This window comes from Lissotriton helveticus, chromosome 1_1 (genome assembly GCF_964261635.1).
Source record: "Lissotriton helveticus chromosome 1_1, aLisHel1.1, whole genome shotgun sequence".
NCBI lineage: Eukaryota > Metazoa > Chordata > Amphibia > Caudata > Salamandridae > Lissotriton > Lissotriton helveticus.
In genome coordinates this window covers 740,867,365-740,886,818 of record NC_136057.1, presented here as the reverse complement: position 1 = coordinate 740,886,818, position 19,454 = coordinate 740,867,365, and the positions used below count along the sequence as shown (strand labels likewise).

At 43.8% G+C, this 19,454-nt stretch overlaps 1 protein-coding gene across 5 annotated transcripts in view; it reads right to left on the bottom strand.

The window, feature by feature from the left end:
• NELL2 (neural EGFL like 2) overlaps window positions 1–19,454 on the bottom strand; it is a 1,115,698-nt gene that overhangs the window by 763,757 nt on the left and 332,487 nt on the right. For 4 of the 5 annotated variants that reach the window (XM_078674276.1, XM_078674273.1, XM_078674277.1 and 1 more), the window contains exon 8: window positions 2,833–2,961. The exons of the other annotated variant lie outside the window; for it this stretch is intronic. In XM_078674276.1, the coding sequence (XP_078530402.1) occupies window positions 2,833–2,961 (129 nt within the window). The remainder of the gene's footprint in view (window positions 1–2,832; window positions 2,962–19,454) is intronic. 5 annotated transcript variants of the gene reach the window in all.

Genomic DNA, 19,454 nt, shown 5'->3' with positions numbered 1-19,454 from the left:
TCTAAATATGACGCAACATGGTGCATTTTTTTACGCTGCTGGTACGTCACAAAAAGTGAACTTCTTGTTTAAATTCCTTAAATGCTCTGACCAATTTAACATTAATTTGAACTTTCAAATATGTTTGTTTTGAATAACTGGGTAAATTTAGTTTACAGATGTAAAATTATTTCTGTGTTGTTCTTGACAGATAGTAAAAAGAATTAGCACAAATATTTATCAAAACCTGTGTTCACCTTTTGACCAATCTTTGGCAAAGCAGCCAGGACAAATGTAAAAACTATTGTCTGTCGGGGAGAGCCAATCCTATTGCTTGCCATGCTTTCAGATGTGATGCAACATTCCTTTGAACATGGCAAGGAACCTAAAATTTGCTTTCCACATTGTTAGAACTGTCGCCTTAGATTTGCCTTCCCACAAAGGTATTTTCTTCTTTCTCCATTTTTGGTGATCCCTTTTGCACTGGCCTTAGGACTCTGCACTTTACCACTAATCAGCGCGCTCACTCCTTAAAACATAGTAACATTGGCTTATCCCCAATTGGCATATTTAATTTACTTATAATTCCCAAGAAAAGTGGTACTGCGTGTACCTAGGGCTTGTAAATTAAACTACTAGTGGGCTTACCGCATTTATTGTGCCACCCACTTAAGTAGCCCTTTACATGTATCTCAGGCCTGCAATTGGAACCTGTGTGTGCAGTTTTAAACTGTCATTTCGACCTGGCAAGATAAACCTCTTGCCAGGCTTCCTTTTAAATACATAAAAGTCATCAATAGAGTAGGCTCTGGAAAGCCCAGAGCAGCGCTGATTCTTCCTCAATGGTGGAGGAGCATCGCCCCACTTCCTGGCTCAGAGCCAGCAAATGTAAAATAAAATGATGTTCTTGCATCCTTTTATTTTGCATTTGCCGGTTCTTAGCTAGCGCTGTAGGGAGGGGCGGGCCTAGGCATGGGAGGCATGTGTGTTTGGCCGGCCGTCTCAAGCCAACCAAAACACACATGAACACTTAGGTTTTCTGCAACCCAACTGCATTGAGCAGACGGGCTGGAGAAAACCCCACAGACTCCCTGGTCTGAGTAGGGCATCATTTCAGCCTGCTCAGACCAATCCCCGCGCTGCCCTGCAGCATGAGGATTGGATGGGAGTCTGTCCCAGGGGCTGCTGGGACCCAGGAAGAGGGGAGGCAGCAAACGTGGTGCGACACTGGAGGCAGCCAGCAGCTAAAGGTACGTTAAAAAAAAATCTATTATTTATAACCCAACACGCTCCCCCTCCCGCCCACCACCCTTTATCTGAAATGAAATACAGTATTTGTAGAGTGCATAATTAACCAAGGGTGTCAAGGTGCTGGGGGCCGCCAGGAAGATTAAGCGAGCTATTACCCAGAGTCACATGGTGCTGGACTAACCTGCCGCCAGCACCGGGGATCAAACCGTGAACCCTGTGGTCCGGAGTCAGGTGCCCTGGCTGCTATGCCACACCTCTTCCCACCACTGGCCCAGAGGGCAGGATGCAGTGTATTTAAAAGGTTGGATATGCACTTGTAAGTTGTACATGTCCTGGAAATGAAAAACTCTTACATTCATTTTTTTTTTACTTAAGCAAGGTCAACTTCTCCCATAGGATAACATTGGAGTTACCTTATTCCATTTAATAAGCTGTAACTTCCAAATGGCAACAGGTAACCAGTTCATGTTTGCTGTCTTTGGAATTGTAATGTAAACATCAGTCCGTGACATCAGACCTGCTGTTCGTGGACATCAATAACCATCTTTGATGCTTCCCTGCTCCTTCAGCCCCTGCCACTGTGAACGGGACTCATTGCACTGGACTGAGAAGGTAGCTTTTCAGCCGTCCTAAACTAGTCACTGTATCTGACCCACACAGCATTATGGTTGGCCTGAACGTGTAACTTTCTCCCAGTCTGTGTGACCAGAATGCTGTGAGAGTAGTTTTGGGCTTTTTAGTGCTATTTTCACTTCGATTTTTGAAAAGTCCTAACTCAGGTTCTACTGGTTGGATTTCTGTCGGTTTGGCCTTGATTTATTTATTTATTAAATGTTACTCTATTTCTCTAAAATGGTGTGGGATTTTTCTAGAGTTGTATTTTCACCATATTACTGTTTGAAGTGCTACATGAATACTTTACACATTGCCTCTATTTGAACCCCTTTGGCGCTGCGCAAATTCTCCCACTGTGCGGGAGAATGAATGAGTGGGCATGTTTCCGACGGCCCCCGGCCATCCTCCGCACACGCCCACTGGGACATGGGACGGCCGGGGGCTATCCTGAGCACCGAATAGGTTAGGTCTAATTGCTCTGTGCCAAGTAACCAGAGGGTTGAGCACAGGTTAATTTGGGGATTGCTTGTGCCTCACTCTGACCAGGATTGTGGTTGCTACTTGAGTAGAGTTTCACCCCTCTCACATCCTCTTAAATCAGATTTGCTTTGGAAATAGTGTCCATGGAAAATGTTGGCTTCTTAAATTTTCCAATTACTTTTCGACCAACAGAATAGTTAACCATTTGCCTCTTTTTCTAACGAAATAACTTGTACATGCAATCGTCTTACCTACGTGCTAAAATATTAAAACATACCCTACAATTTAGTTCCCCCCAAAAAAGTATAACATTGTATTGAGTTAGACTTTTAAAACTGTCCTTCTTAGTAGATTAATGACAAATTGTAAGTAAGAGTTTTACAGTCGCAGTGACAGAGCTGCCTGAAATATTTCAAAGCAATGCATTATTCTCTAAGCATTATGTCACCTCACCCCTTTTGCTGTACTGCGACTGGCTTCTTATAATAATTGTCCACAGTGACGTACCGTGCATGTGCAGTTCTTACAGCCGTCTGTCCAGGATTCATACTCTCGATAGATGGTGCCTTTCACTGCGCATGATCTTTCGCAGTAGCACTGATCCAACCTGTTCATCCGTTGCTCGGATCGGGACAGCTGTAGGAAGACCACACACATACGACATGTCACTTGTGAGCAACAGTTACAACCGGCAGATCTCACGCAATAACTAAAAGAAACAATTTAGATAAATAACCAGTACCGGAAACTTACTTTGAGTAATTCCTAAGTAATTGTCTTGACTCCTAAAATGACGAGTCACCGCAGACTATTCATACTATTAGAGTGAATCAGCAGTGTGAGTTAGGCAACAATCACCAATGATGACTCTCTTGCCACATAACAAGCCTGTTAGTTTCCTCGAAATTTACTTTCATGTCACATTCATCGATGGACGAAAACAAGAAATGAAGTCCTATTCACCGAATTGTGCCTGTTTTACCAAAGAGCAAATCTCAATTAAGCATGGTTTTGTGAAATGTTGGTAGCCATGATATTTTTATACCTATCTGTCCAGAGAGCGCCTTGCTTGCTCTGAGTAAGAATGCTAATTGAAGATGTGATTCTTTTCTTCTTTGCTGATAGTAATTGATAAGATCAAAATTTCCTGATAATTCCTCAAGAGAGCGCCGAATTCAAATACAAATAGCTCACATAAAATTCGGCTATATGAATAAAACCTTTGTTGAGCAATTACTTCTTGTGGATGGTTATGTACAAAAAAATTGCAAAGAAACAGCTGCAGTGGAAGTTTTTACGCAGACATTACAGTTTTGTCTCACTTCCACTCGTGTTTCAGTGCATAAATTACACTCTGCCAATGCCCCTCTTTTTACCTTAAACATATTATTGATATTTTGGATATTATGGAGAAAACTAAAGGCAGCTAGAAAGAAATGTCATTGGTAAAATTATGAACTAGCAGTTTCCCAGTCGACCCAAGTATGTTCCCTTTCCCTGGTTTCAAGTTTTATTAATATGAACATTGTGACAAGCATGGCTGCTTAATTTCTCTATACCAGAGGTTCCCAACCTGTGGTCCGGGGACCCCTGGGGGTCCGCAAAGCCTCCTCAGGGGGTACGAGACTACTTAGAAAATTAAACAATATTCACAGATTAATAAAATGTATATAAATAAAGAAGCTAACTGTACAATTGAACATTTTAAACATACTGTAAATGTGAAGCAATATGAAATTGGAGGCAAAAAAATTAATTAGTATCCTCATATTGACTGTGGGTGTAGTGCAGGTGCATCAAACAGAATACAGTATGGACGATGAGTGGCCTCATTTGAATTTAAAAAAGCTTTAACTTTTTATTAAAATTAAAATGTTGATTTTTTTTTAACGTATACACGTTTGCAAATTAAATCAAATGTGTCATCATTTGTGTATTTGTTTGATGAATTCATTTTTCTGTATTTTTTTGTATATTGTTTTGCGGGTCCGAGGCTTCCAGTAATGCCTCAGGTGGGAGTCCCGGGATTTCAATAATAATTCAGTTGGTGTCCCTTGGTTCCAGTAATGATTAAGCGGGGGCCCCCAGAAGTCAAAAGGTTAGGAACCACTGCTCTGTACCTTTTAAAGTGTACAGCTTATCCCACCTCAACTTTCAAATGAAGGAAACTCCAATCAATATTAGGCAGACGACCCTTTCCCTAGTTCTTGAGGACTGTTCCGAAGCAGGCGTTCCAGTTGTTTTAAATCGTGTAAGGATTCTCAGTTACAGGTCTTGACCTACAAACCTGTGTTAGCCATGTTGTTTCAACTGTGGGCATCAGATGTGATTATTTAATACTATTCTTCGGGAAAGTTTAGCTAAGACAAGAGAGAATAAAGAGGAGTTGTGCTTTATAAATGAACACTGTGTACTGATTCAAACACACTAAGGGCCAGATGCATCTAGAATTCTTTGCATTTTACCACCTCTTTTAAGTAAGTGGTAACCAATTCGCAAATGGAAAGTGGTCTCCCAGGGACACCTTCCTCTTTGTGAATGTTTGTAAATGCATTTTCTAAGAGCAGGCGTTGACAGTTGACACAGGGGACTTGCTGTGGACGTTATTCGTCTTTGAGAACGAGTGGGCTCGGCAGCTTATTAAGGTCTGCAAAGCTTCTCAAGAAAAACCTCATCTCTATTTATGAAATATTTCTTCAGGAACCCCATATTTTCTTGTTGCTTGATTATATTCCAATTACCAGGAATCTGACCTTACGTGAATTGGTCCTGTTTACGCTCAGTTTTTGCACTAACCTGCGTGTGATTCTCTTGATTTTGTTTACTGTATGTCTAAATTTGGACACTGACTGAGCTGCATACTGCCTGCTTGGCCTGGACCAGTGTATGACTGTTTGTGTAATATCCTCTATGACTCTGCCCTGACGAAGCTCCCAAGGAGGGGAGCGAAACGCGTTGGCTGTCCTGTGCACCCTTAACACAAAAAGATCAATAAAAAGAAGAACTTACTTTCAGAATATTTTGCCTTGTGGATTACTTCATAATTGGTGCTGCCTCTATGCCTTTTTTCAAGCTTTGTCTGGGAATCCAGTGAGACCTGACCACAGCAGGTCTTGGAGGTTTAACAGCACATGACATTGAACACTTTATGGGACTGTTAAAGCAGAGGTGCTAATTGCCTGGTCCGCTGTGGTGTTCTTTCATTGTTGGCCCAATGGACCACTGTCTGCTCTTAGAAAATGAAAGGAAAACTTTTCATTTTTCTTTTTGTAAAGCATCCAGTTTTCCTTTAAGGAAAACGTCCTGCTTTCCAAAAAAAAGATTGCTTTATTTAAAAGCATTCACTAACATGGTGGTCTGCTGGCCCCAGCAGGCCACCATCCCCAGGATTTTTGCAATTCCTAGGGGGTCGTAAATTGCAACTTACCTCAATAACAATCATGAGGTAGGTCATTTGCGATCCCCTAGGAATCGCAGAAAGTGTTAAACACACTTTCATGCATTCCATTTTGCGATTTTCTAATTGCGAATCGCAGGGATTCACAATTAGGAAATCAAAAAATTGTTTGTTGATACATCTGGCCCTAAAAGTAGAACATAAGTATAGGTTAACTTAAGAAATTTAATTTCCTGAAAACACAATGCAATTGACATTATTAGAACGTCAACAGAAGGCAATGTGTTGCTGTTCCAGTCACAGAACCTAGGATAAAGGCTGGGTTTCGCTCTACTCATTCCTCCCTTGGATGACAAGTTCTTGCTGAAAAGGACACACCAAGGGCAGATAGTCAAAACAACATTCTTTGGCAAAGCAATGTAGTGCAGGTGTCAGAAAGGAGACAACGTTGTTGGTGCCTGGTCCATGTTCTCAACAGCCACAACAAATTAAAAGTCATCTCCTTCAACAAGTAATCCTTTTAACTATTGATTGATCTTTGAGTTCGGAAGAGATGTTTTGCTAATGTAGTTAACTGGACAGCAACAGTTAACAGAGTGACCAAACTTCAGTCTGGATTTAGACCCTGGGATGCTACAATGCACAGTGGGGTGATGCTGTGGCTGATGGCCAGAGAGGCTTTAGTATGAGCTCAGTGTTGCCCTTCTGCACAAATGTTGATTTCACTATGGCATTGAACAAGAACAACAGAGCGCAATTCTGGTCCGCAGTCACCATGTAGGCAATTCATCCTCCAGCGCTTTCCTTGATTTTTGCCTTATACAGACCAACAGTGTAATGTTCCAATAGATTGACATACTGGAGGGACAATTGAGGTTGTCATGTAGATGTAAAGCAGGCACCTATGTCATTTACTTTGCACAAATCATATTGCAGTGAAGTGTTTAGTCAAGTATATCCTTTTGCTCCTATGGTATCCACATCCCTGCTATCGTTTATGTTGACGGCAGGAAATCCTCATTTACTGTGTGGTAATCCCAGATGTTTCACCTCTTTCTGGATCCTATTTTTACTGGACTTAGAACTCTATGCACTTTACCCCACTAAATTAGAACACAGACTGTGCTCTCCCTTTAAACATTGCTAAATTGGCTTATCCCTAATTGAGTTATTTAACTTGCATATTTAAGACCCTCGTATTTTAGCGAAAATGTACCCAGGGCCTGGAAGTTAAATGCCACCTGTGGACTTCAGCAGCTATTGTGCCATCCACTACAGTGGAAGTGAAAACATGGCTTCAGCCTATCCTGCATAGCCTGACAGGAGTAGCTTGAACACTGCAGCACAGACCTGTCAAAATCACCAATTTGACTCGTAGGCAAACCTTATTTTAAATATTAAATATGTCATCCCTTAGCACACTGTGCTGCCCACAAGGTGGAGTGCATAATATTTAAGAGTGGAACATGTGTGACATTAAAAATGGATTGTTTCCCCAGTAACCAGGCCCATTACGACAGTGTCTCTGGTCACTGTGGATTTTTTGCAGTGGGGCAAACAGGAACTGCTTCAAAAGTGGATAGGGTTGCCCTTGGGAACATTTGTCCCAATTATTAGGGAAGAGCCACAAGTAACCCTCACCCTTGCTGGTGCCAGGAATAAATATGGCACCCCAAGGCACCATCCTTAGAACACTTTCTGGACCTGTGGAAGAGCCCAAGAAAAATGGACCTGCTCTATCTAACCTGAGAGGAGGCATGGATGACTAGAACAGCTCCCTCTTCTACTGAGGAGAAACAAGCATTGGAAATGCAATAGGTCTCTCATTTGTTTAAGTTAGAGCTAGTGGCTTTATAAATGGCAATCTCTTTTACCTATGTGTTATGGAGTGTGTGTATGAGGTGTGTAGTGGTATTATGTGGGTTGTATTGTAATATGTTTCTGTGTAATTGTGTGGTGTGGAGTGGATTTGTATAGCTGAATTGTGTGGCATGGTGTGCTGTGGAATGATGTGGATAGTAATTATTTGGTATTGAGTGTAATGGAAATATGTGGAGTGGGATTGTGTGGTATGGAGTGTTATTAGTTAGAATGGTATTTTGTGTTGTAAAGTGGTATGTAGTGGAGTTTAATTATGTGGTGTGCTGTTGATTTCTGTGGCATGATGTGGTTATAAAGTCTGTGGCAAGCTACACATTAGCAGCACCTAAGGGGCAGGTCTGGTAGGATAGCATATAGGTAACCGCAGTGCAAGAACTATTAGTTTTGCCAATGGTGATGTCTTTTTGCCAAATTATGTTAGGATTCTATGCAGCATATGCGTAAAACCAATGAAATTGACACCTAAGAATGTTTTTTTATCACGAACTCATCCTGCTTATTCGAGTTTCTGCTACTTTCTCCTAAATTGACTGAAAATTAAATAGTTTATATGCCGGACGTAAGGTTTTACAAATGTTCTAAAATAAACAGAAATAAAGAGCCTCTTCATTAAAAAAGGAAGATGAGCTATACTTTTCGCACCTTAAAGATGTGTTGGTAGACGGGGCAGCACTATATAGTTGTACATATAAACAAATCAGACCGTTGTGCCAGCCTGGTCATCATTTTGCTGCCTATGATGCCTATGATACTTTAATTCAATTAATATGTGCAGTGTTTGGTCCATGTTATATGTGCACACAACACTCCCCGCATTTTATCAATAAATGCTCCTTACCCTGCTTAGATAGTTAAAAAGCACATGCAGCAGTTGAACCGGGGCTCCTCATGTCTCTGAGCACCAATGATACCCGTCCTGCCCTCTTGATAGTTAAGCTCTCGGCCATTCACTGTGCTAATATTATGTGTGTAGCATTTTCTCTTTGTTGCATAGAGAACACTTTGATTTTGGCAATAAATGCACTTCCTGTGAACAGCTGTTTGTGCTTACCTGTATGGGCAGCAGGGAGGCCAGTGCCAGCACTACCAGACCCAGGTCAGTAGTTTCTTCTGTGCACTCCCGGATGCTGCCGAATGAATGGACATAATACAAACAGTGCAAGTATCAGGTTATTTAAAAATAAAAATAACTGAAATATGAATTTTTTTGTAAAACAAATGAGCTCATTGAACTGCATTGGTACCTTATTAGGAATAGTTCTGTTTCTTTGCATTTTTTGGTATTATTTTGTGCACAATGTATAGAGGGAGCTTTATATTCAGTTGCTTCTAATTTTGGAACTTGTGCAATTGTTGCCTGTTGGGCTCTGCGACAGCCAGATTTGCATGATCCCACTCTATCTTCAGTTGCACTTCTGCCAGGAAACTCAGCAAATACCAAAGAAATTCACTTTTATAACAGAGTTTCAAGTAACACGTATCTTTAAAAGTACAATTTTTCGCATTAAACAATCTTTTGGCGACGCCAGTGCTTCTCTGTTCCCACCCTGCCCCACAGGTCTGCAACTAGACAACCACAACTCTTGTTTTGGTCATAAGAAGTTCCACACATGAGGTAATGTTATGCTACAAGGGGAAGAAAGTGCGCATTGTCATGGCTGTTGGGTGCGTTGAGACAATTCATATTTTAAAAGGTAAAGTAAAAATTAAAACTTAAAAAAATAGCCTACATGTAATAAAGGCCTCCAAGTATAAGGAGCACTTCATCTTCTCTCTTCTCTTCTTCTGCCCTCTGTCCGACCCAAAGTCAATTTCTTACCCTGTGTGACTACTTTGATTGTAAGTGACTCTTACTACTGTGTTCAGTATTTCAACGACAATTTATTCTTTTGGGCTCAAAACGAATTTCGTGATTCCAAAGGTAGCACAATCAAACACAAAATGCTTTGGGTACGAGTTGCAGAACTTAAAGAACGTCTGCCTCTCGTGAATGTAATCCATACTCTTGGTCCCGAGCATGCAGGAGTACATGCTGTTGGTAGCAGTCTTTGCTGATAAAGCAGCTAAGACAGCAGTGGCAACATACTTAGTAGCAGCAGTTACAAGATCCAAAAGTAAAATTAAGAATGACATCTTGGCAGCTATTGCTGCTACAGAGAAGGGAGATAATAACCCTAAAGGCTTCCCTTCAAAGTACTCTTATCATTTAAGTCCTGATAAAGTTCCCTATGTGAGATTTAACAAAGTTGGTGACAGATTGATTCCCAACGCGGACCGCAGACAAGCATTGATAACAGCCGCTCATGAGGGTATGCCGGCGTTTTGGAGACTGTCACTATCTTGCAGCAACGTTACTGGTGGCGTGGACTGTACAAACAAACGTGTGATTCTGTCCTTTCTTGTGACATTTGCCAGCAGATTAAACCTTTAACTGCTACGGGTCCACCCCAGACACAGTTGTACATATCCACTTGAATGTGTTTATTTGGATCACTTCGGTCCTTTCTCATCTGAAACTGCGTATAAGTTCATCTTAGTTGCAGTGGATTTGTGCACGCACTTTATTGGGTCTGGCCACAGCGCAGCGCTGATGCTCAAACTGTCATCAGGGTTTTGCGTGTCTTTGTGGGAATTTTTGCATGGGGTACCTTCCATCCTGACCAGGGTCCAGCGTTCGCCTCTAAGGCGTACAAGGAAGCCATGGGATCTATGGGGGCCAAGTCAAATTTTTGTCCCCGTACAGGCCTGAGGGCAATTTTGTTGTTGAATGAATGAACTGTGACTTAAAGCAATCCTTGACAGCTAGGGTCGAGGCACTGGCAGGACCTGGTAGGCCCATTTGTATAGCATTCAATGTGCACTTAATAATCTCCCTAGAAGGTCTCTGGGTGGGCAGACCCCATACGAAATGCTCTTTGGCATAAAGATGTTTGTCCCGGACCTTGATGGTCTAGACATGGCGGCGACGACCGCACTCTTTGACGTAGATAATCATTCTGCTGTGTTACAGAACCTACAAGAGACTCGTGATAGTCTTGCAAAGGAACATTTGCCCTCCACGTCTGATGCTGCACTACAGATTCTGGTAGCTGGCTGGCAACCTCGAGTTGGAGATCTGGTCTGTGAGAAGGTGGAGAACAAGAAAGAATTTTGCCCCTCTTATCGAGCTCCGGTTCCAGTGCTTGGCGTGCAGGGTACAAGAACAGTCATTTTACCTCCACTTCCTGGTCGCAAGGATAACAGGTACATCTCCATTGACAATGTCAAACTAGGGGGGAGGAGCCAAGATGGCGACCGAGATGGCTGCGTAAACGCTCGGCTCCGTGAGCCTTCTCACCCCACGCATACATCCTGGCAACTATCCTGGGCCGTAACGGCATATTTATGTAGGCGAAGGATAACCTTCACTTACCGTTTGCTCCTGAGGCTTCTGCTTGCTGCAGATCCGTTGAAATGTCCCCGAATGTTTTGCGGCCTTCACGGAGCTGAGACCGGGGCCTCGAGTGCAAAGAGTGGCCGGCCGCGACTACAACAACAGCGGCCTCTGGTGATGGTGAGGAGTCGGCCGGAGGGAACTGACGACCTGCTGGCCGATGGCGACAGTGCCGACCCAGCCCAACTTGCGGAGAACCATGTCGGGAGTGCGATACAGCTGGGTCGAGGGGAGTGCATGATACTTGGCCCCCACTCCGGTGTTGTATCCGGGCACACTAACGACTTTTCCCGGAGTCAGCGTGCGGCCCCCAGGGAGCGGCGGAGTTTTTAGCCTTTTGGTGACTCTCCGCTGAGAAACCTGCCTTGACTTTTGAGATTCCCGTTGTGAATCCTGTCCCTCCCTGGTGTGGGGCCCGGTCCCGAAGTGAGGTGAAGAAAGACAAGGCCGGATCAGCTAAGATGGCGGATAGCACCATCTTACGCACACCTCATCCGGGCAGAGAATCCGTTGTGAGGGAGAGTCCTGGGGTCTGGCGCCACGAGAAAGAGCCCACGTCCAGAGATATATTGGCTGCGTTAACAACCCTGTATATGACCCTGAGCCGGGACGCCTGGGATCTGGGAAGAAGGATGGCCCCCATTGTTGTCCCGCCGCTCCACATGGGCATGGTTCAATCTCAAGGAAGCGTTGATGTGCCCGCCTCTGCGTCAGTCATGAATGTCCCAGCTGTGCCTACGTTCGTGGAGACGCCGATAGACCCGGTCCGTGATACCGCTTTGGATTGCTCTGTTGTATGTGTGAGTGACTCGTCGGGCCCTTATCTGTACGGCGGCTGAAGAAACAACATCGATCCATAGTTTGGGCTGCCCCGGCGGCGTTTCAACGATTACTGGATTGTGTGACTCTCTCTTCCTGGCTGGTGAGACTGTATTCGGGCTGGGGGATGTTTCCGGTATCGCTACTGACACAGACGGATTTCCGCCATACGTTTTCGGCTGGGTTTTGGGGGCTACAGTCCCATGGAGTAATGGCGCTGCCCGGTCCGCCCGGATCGGTTGGACCCTCCACACTGCTCTGTATGCCGCTTGATGACTGGCTGCATGTGGGTACTATTGATAGAAAAGGCCTGGGGTGAGACCGTCTGGGACATGGAGGAACGCATTGTTGGCTGACGGTGTTTAGGGGGACACTCAACGGGGATGGTATTGATTTAATTTATAATTATTGCTTACTGTGGCTATTCTGACCTTGCTTTTATGATGCTTATTGTGCGCGATGGGTGAGGGGGGGGCCGGGTGGTTTGATCGAGGGCCCTTCTCCACATTTTTTTCCTTTCTTTTTCCCTTTTTCTATTATTCTATATTTTGGGTTTCTCCTTTAGGGCGATAGGCACGCTGCTGGGGGGGGGGGGGGTAGGCCGTAGCCTTCTGCAGGGGTGCAGGGTGGGGGGTTGGGGGAAGGGGGTTGTTTATTTGTTCTTTCTTTGTCTCTATGGCCCTTTGTCTTTTCTTCTTTTTGGTGTCGTCGTTTTTCATGTTTCCTACAGTCTGTCTTGTTTTAGGGGCCGGGGTGCTGTTTGACACGACCTGTATGTGTTGTTTATATTTATCCTGACTCGTATGCCTTGCCCCCATGTCTTTAAGAGTGTTGGCACTCTTTGCAGATTTCTGTTTCATGTTGTTATTGTAGGACCATGTATGACCGTATGGCAATTATTCTGATATTTTTTCCTTTTTATTTTTCTTCACTGTAAAATGAACCCTATTGAATCCTGATTATGTTATGTTATGTTATGTTATGTTATCCGGATTTATAAAGCGCACAGATGCCCCAGCAAAGGGGCGTCCTGGCGCTAGAGCAGAACAAAAACCGGACAGAAGGTGGAAGACACAACACAACAACAGAACTAAGGACCTAAGGGGAAGAGAAAGGTTTTAACAGCCTTTCTGAAAGCGAGGAGCTCATTAATAGCACGAATGTGGACAGGCAAGGAATTCCATAACTTGGCGGCGAGGACTTGGAAGGAACGACCGCCAGTCCTGGATCTCTTGAAACGAGGAACAATGGCAAGGTGGAGAGCAGAGGACCTCAGAGAACGAGCAGGGACATAAGGGGAAATAAGTTGCTGCAAAATCTGAGGGGAAGAGAACTTTAAAATGTTAAATGTCAGTATCAGGGATTTAAACTTTATTCTCTGTGCCACCGGAAGCCAATGGAGATTAGAGATGGTTTTCCTAGCTGAGCAGAATCTGGGCAAGCCAACCAGGGCCCTGGCAGCAGCGTTTTGGACGCGTTGGAGACGGGAGAGCTCAGCCTGATTGACTCCAAGAAAAAGGGAGCTGGCATAATCTAATTTAGTCAAGATCATGGCTTGCACAGTCAGTTGTCGGGTGGGAGCGTCAAAGTATTTGAAAGTGGACCGAAGCTGACGCAAAATCCCAAAGCAGGATGCAGCAATCTTTTTAGTATGAGTGCAAAAGCTCAATTGGGAGTCGAACCAAACCCCAAGGTTTTTCACTTCAGAAACGGGGGTAGGGGTAGGACCGAGCTCAGCTGGCCACCAGCTATCGCCCCACAGATGAGTTTGTTTCCCCACAATGAGCACCTCGGTTTTCTTAGCGTTCAATTGCAGGAAATTATCATTCATCCAGTGGGCCACAGATATAAGTCCCTCACGGAACTTTGCTGCCTCGAGATCGGAAGCTCCACTAATCGCAACCGCCAGCTGCGTGTCGTCTGCGTAGGACACGATGGAAAGGTTCCCACGCAAGGCGACAGCAGCTAGCGGCTGAACATAAAGGTTGAATAGGGTGGGGCTCAAAGCCGAACCCTGTGGAACTCCCTGGGCAATCGCATGAGATGTGGATTCGAAGGGGGGAATGATGACCCTAAAGGAGCGATCAGATAAAAAAGATCTGAACCATTTAAGAGCCAGTTTATCCACCCCAGCCTCAGCCAGACGTTGTAGTAAAATGTCATGGGAGACAGTGTCGAAAGCGGCACTTAGGTCAAGGAGCACAAGTGCCGCCGTGTGGCCTGAATCCATCAGCATGCGAAGATGTTCCGCCATGTACAAGAGAGCAGTCTCGGTACTGTGACCGGGCCTGAAACCATTCTGCGAAGGGTCTAAAATATTCGCAGAATGGAGATGTTTTGCTAGAATGTTATTAACATGAGCCTCGGTCAGTTTAGCGGCCCACGGGAGGAGAGAGATCGGGCGATAGTTTTCCGCTTTTTTGGGGTCTAGAGCAGGTTTTTTCAGGACAGGAATTACCTGCGCCTGTTTCCAGGGACAAGGTACGGAGCCCGAGGACAGGGACAAATTAATGAGCTCACAAAGCGAGGGAAGGCAAATGGAGGAAGATTCCCTGAATTGTGATGGCCGCAGAGGATCTTTCGGGGAACCAGATTTCACCCTAATCACAAGATTGTCAAACTCCTCCGTAGAAAGCTCCGGAAGATGGGATAACGAGATGGTGGTGTTGGGAGTAACAGTGTTACACTGCCGGGAGCCTGTGGGGCTAGGAAAGGCTTGATAGATACCTTCCACCTTATTAATAAAGAAGGCGGCCAGGTCCTCACAGTGGGAGGCAGAGCAAATCTCGGCGGTAGAAGGTCTACAGGCCGAGAGATCTTTCAGTGCTTTAAAAATAAGTTTACTAGGGTTGGTACTAGCACTGAACTCACGAGAGAAGTAAGAGGCCCGGGCCCTGCAGATGGCTCTATGATATATCTTGATGGTAGCAAGGTACGAAGCTTTCCTGATCGGGTCATATGACTTGCGCCAGGCTCTTTCGGCTTGCTTGCAAGATCTTTTTAGTAGCCGAAGAGCGTCGTCATACCAGGGACTGGAATGGCTGCGCTGTTGTTTAGTCAGGATAGGAGGAATAAGCTTGTCAAATGCATTAGTAATCCAGCTGCAGTAAAGATTGTAACCAGACTCCACATCTGTGAAAGGGGCCAGGGGAATCTCGCCTAAGAGCAGATGAAAATCGTTAAGTTTCAGCTTTTTCCACGGACGCCTAAGAATGGCAGGAGTGGCGGCGGCAACAGGGGAGTCTTCAAGTGAAAGATGGCATTCAATAAGGTGGTGGTCGGTCCAGGCCATAGGTCTGGGGGGCAGGACTTTGGCCGATGTAAGAGAGGTAAAAAAAGGGTCAAGGATGTGACCACCAATATGTGTGCCAAGATGAACTAATTGGGAGAGTTGGAGAGCCTCCAAATCAGCACAGGTGCTGCTAGCCGCAGAAGGGCAAGGGGAATCAAAATGCAAATTCAGATCCCCGATAATATTAAAATTGGAAGTTTTCAGAGCCAAGGAGCTAACTACATCAGGAAGGGCGGTCCTGAAGGCAGCGTCAGGGCCCGGGGGACGGTAGATGAGTAAGCCGGAAAAAGAAAAATGCGGATTAACTGAAATCGAAAAATATGCGCTTTCGCACCCCGCAATATCCATAGCCTTCCAAGTACAGGGATACGTGGTTTTGACAGCGGCAGCGATGCCACCCCCTCTAGAGTCACGATTAAGGATATAAATAGTATACTCTGGGGGGAGTGCCAAATTGATGGCAACTGAGGCATCATTATGGAGCCAAGTTTCAGACATAAAAAATATGTCAGGGGCCTCAGCGAGTAAGTCATAAACGTCAAGGTGGTGCTTGACTAAAGAACGAACATTAAGATGATAGATCTTAAATGTAGTAGGCTCTGATGACAGACGAGGAGTAGGGCACTGGCTAGAGATCGGGGTAGGTGTAGGAAATGTGAAAGCACAGTCAGGGCACCTAAAAGGCCCACACAAAGGGTGGCAAGAGTTCGCCAAGCAAGGGTCAGGGGTAGGGCGGAGGTGAAGAAGGTCGGTTTTAGAATACATACCTGAAAGGCAGACGAAGAAGTACAAAGAACGTACCGACCATGAGACAGAGCCCTGCCCTAGCGCTTCCTTAGCGCTGACGACTCAGGCGCAGTGAGGGCGCGACCCGCTGCGCGTCACCGCTGCGCGCCGAGACAAGGTTTAAGTAGGGCGGGCGGAGGAGGGCCGCAAGGCTAGAGCGCTCGGTCCGGCGCCTCTAGACGGCGCGTCCTCACCAAAGATGGCGCGTGTTAACTACCGGCGAGCTAGGAGCTAGGAGCCCACAGAACCCGGACCCGCAAAGCAGCGGTGAGGAAAACAATTACAGTGCAAGTGGGGGCCGGGGGTCCCTATTAAAATCAGGGAACAAAAAAATTAAAAGAACCAAAATGTCAGAGCGGTAAATTTAAAAAAGCTGTACGCTTGAATACGAGTTATATCCTGGATGCGTATCTGACCCCGACTTACGGGTTGCTGTATCTTTCTATATTGCTTTGCTGAACTTCCGAATTGACTAGCGGCCGGCCGGAAGGGTTGTGGGCCCATGCTTGTATTTATGTGAAGTGATAATAAAGGTTCTCAAAAAAAAAAAAAAAAAAAAAGACAATGTCAAACTACAGCGAATGGCCGATTCTTCTTAGTATGACTCCTGCTGTCTCTTGTCCAGGGAACCTGAGAAATTCAGTTTTAGCCCCGGCAAATACGAACAGGCCTGAAATTGGCATTGAGATGCAAACAATTACCAATCCATTGAATCCACCAACTGTTGATACCAATGAAGATGTTGAGTATACCTATCCCTCCGATGTGTCATTGCCTTGTGTGCAAACAAGTCCAGCTCACCAGTCACGTTTTTCATTTGACTCTAGCTCTACAAGATTAAGAGCCCCATTGAAAATGTTGCTTTTTTCTGTTTGGTCTAAAAGACATTTTTTGATACCCCCTTGGACTTACATTTGGTTGGCGCTCATCTCTATTTTTTTATTCATGTCGACTGGCTTTGTGATGTTCTTTTTTCGTTTCATTAATAGACATAATCTGACCGAAAGATCTACAATCAGTTTCATAAATGGAACTTTGGCACCACACTTCTCATCACGCAGAATGAAAAGGGTCCAGACTTTTGTTAATATAACTGCTTGGCCTGTTTTAGATGGGATTGTGTGGGATGCTGTAAATTTTCAGATTCATGGCCCCACAGAAGTGATAAATGTCCCCAATGTACTTTGTGTTTCTATGGGGGATGTTGTAAAACAAAACATACACTCTGATGATTGGGATGTCCAAGCCGTAGAGGCTCTTTTTTCTGATTTGAAATATTATGCTGCTTTTGATGATGATGATTTGTACTTAGATTCTGCTAATTATGCAGACACTCTGCTATCAGCACTATGGAAATCATTTCCTGCATAAGGCAAATACATTTAGAAATATAGTTAATTATACACAATGGGAACATTGTCCAACTCCCATAGAAGGCAGTTCGAAAACTCTGTTGAAAAGATTTACATATTTTACTGATTTTAGTCAAACCAAACCAGGCGATTTTTATTTTGGAACAGCTACGAAACCGTCCTCAACAGTTAGACTCACACACTCTAAGTTATTGTACTCAAAATCCTTTATGGATCAATTAGCCATAGGTGGTTATGAGCTGTGGAAATATACCATAGGTCTTAAATCTGTTTGGGGTTCTAAAACCAGGCAGGTACAAGGCACTGAGGCCTTGCATCGCGCATGCCTTATCCCAGCCCACATGTTGTTTTTGAATTTGACTATTTTTCAAACCACTTGCTTAGGATTGGCTACTTCTAAAAAACTGAATACCCCTGCCATTCCTGATCTGGGTGCTTACCCTACTTGGGATAAACACACTGATATGTCAATTGATGAATTACAGTCCCTACTTACTAATACCTCCTTCAATATTTCCAGCTTGGATCCCCAAGTTTGGAAGCTTTGGGAAACAAAGTTCTGATTCATGCCACCATTGTTTTCTGGGTCTGACCCTGGGCTATACATAGGTTAGGGTGGACCCCCTGAACCATGAATAGAATGATTCCTAGGACAGGGATAAAGCTGTGTGAAAAGTAACAATCCTAGGCAATCAACAATATTTGACTCAGAATAGATGATAAAATAAAAAATTTGTATGCAATATATGAAAAAAACACAACAATTAAATCACAAACGTGCAAATGTATTCAAATTTTAATAAAACAATTATTTTAAATCAAATTACACAATCCATTACTAAACAATACAATATGCTATTTGTGTGTAATCAAATGATTAAAAAGTAATTTAAAAAGTGGCAGATAAGTTTCAATTCTGTATCTGACGCGTGTTTCGGCGTACAACACGCCTTCTTCAGGAATAGCCACAATATACTCTTCTTAGTTGGATTAGTGTTATATGTCTCTTTTCTCAATAGGCAATTATTTGATGGTAATAGAACACCTTCAGCGTTTTCTAAGAGATTGATTTCAAATCACGCCTGTACGAAAGGTCGACAGTGTTCTTACTGGAAATCTGTATAAGATAGGAATACAAGGGGGGGGAATGACGTATACTTGTCTTGTGTGTTCTCTGTAGGACGGCGTCACTATGTGCCTGCGTGCGTTCAACCCCACGGATATCTTCTCCTTATTCGTAATATGTAACTGATACTAATGAGAACCTTTTCTTCACAACCTGATATAGCTGGACACATTTTTTAAAAAGTTGCCGTGCAGTCAATGGCGGCTAAGTAGATAAACGAACCGAGACGTGTAGCGTCTTCTTAATTTCGGTATGAAACCGTTCTTGTGGAATGCTTGACCTCACAGACTGATATAGCAGTTTCCTTATTTATGATGCAGCCGTGCACTCGGGGGCAGCCGGCGTATTGAGGTATCCGTATTGCCTATTGAGAAAAGAGACATATCACACTAATCCAACTAAGAAGAGTATATTGTGGCTATTCCTGAAGAAGGCGTGTTGTACGCCGAAACGGGCGTCGGATACAGAATTGAAACTTATCTGCCACTTTTTTAATTACTATATCATTTGATTACACACAAATAGAATATTGTATTGTTTAGTAATGGATTGTGTAATTTGATTTTAAATAATTTTTTAATTAAAATTTGAATACATTTGCACGTTTGTGATTTAATTGTTGTGTTTTTTTCATATATTGCATACGATTTTGTATTGTATCATCTATTCTGAGTCAAATATTGTTGATTGCCTAGGATTGTTACTTTTCACACCGTCAAAATTGGCTCAGACATTCCACCTCAGCGTCAGTTAAGCAGCATTTATCACAATTGACTGACGATGTTGATTTAAATGACTTTGTAAAAGGCCCTGTAGGAGGCAGGTCCAAAAGATGGATATATGCAATTTATAACGGAGTTTGGAAATTGTCTCAAATAGAAGCTGCTTCTATATTGAGAGCTATTGATCAAGCTAACTTAGAAAAAGTGCTTGCTGTCGTTGATAATAGCATTAATATTCTTTCTTCTAGGATTTACACTTTAGATAATATTGTTTCATCTGTTGTGGATATTGTGCAAGAT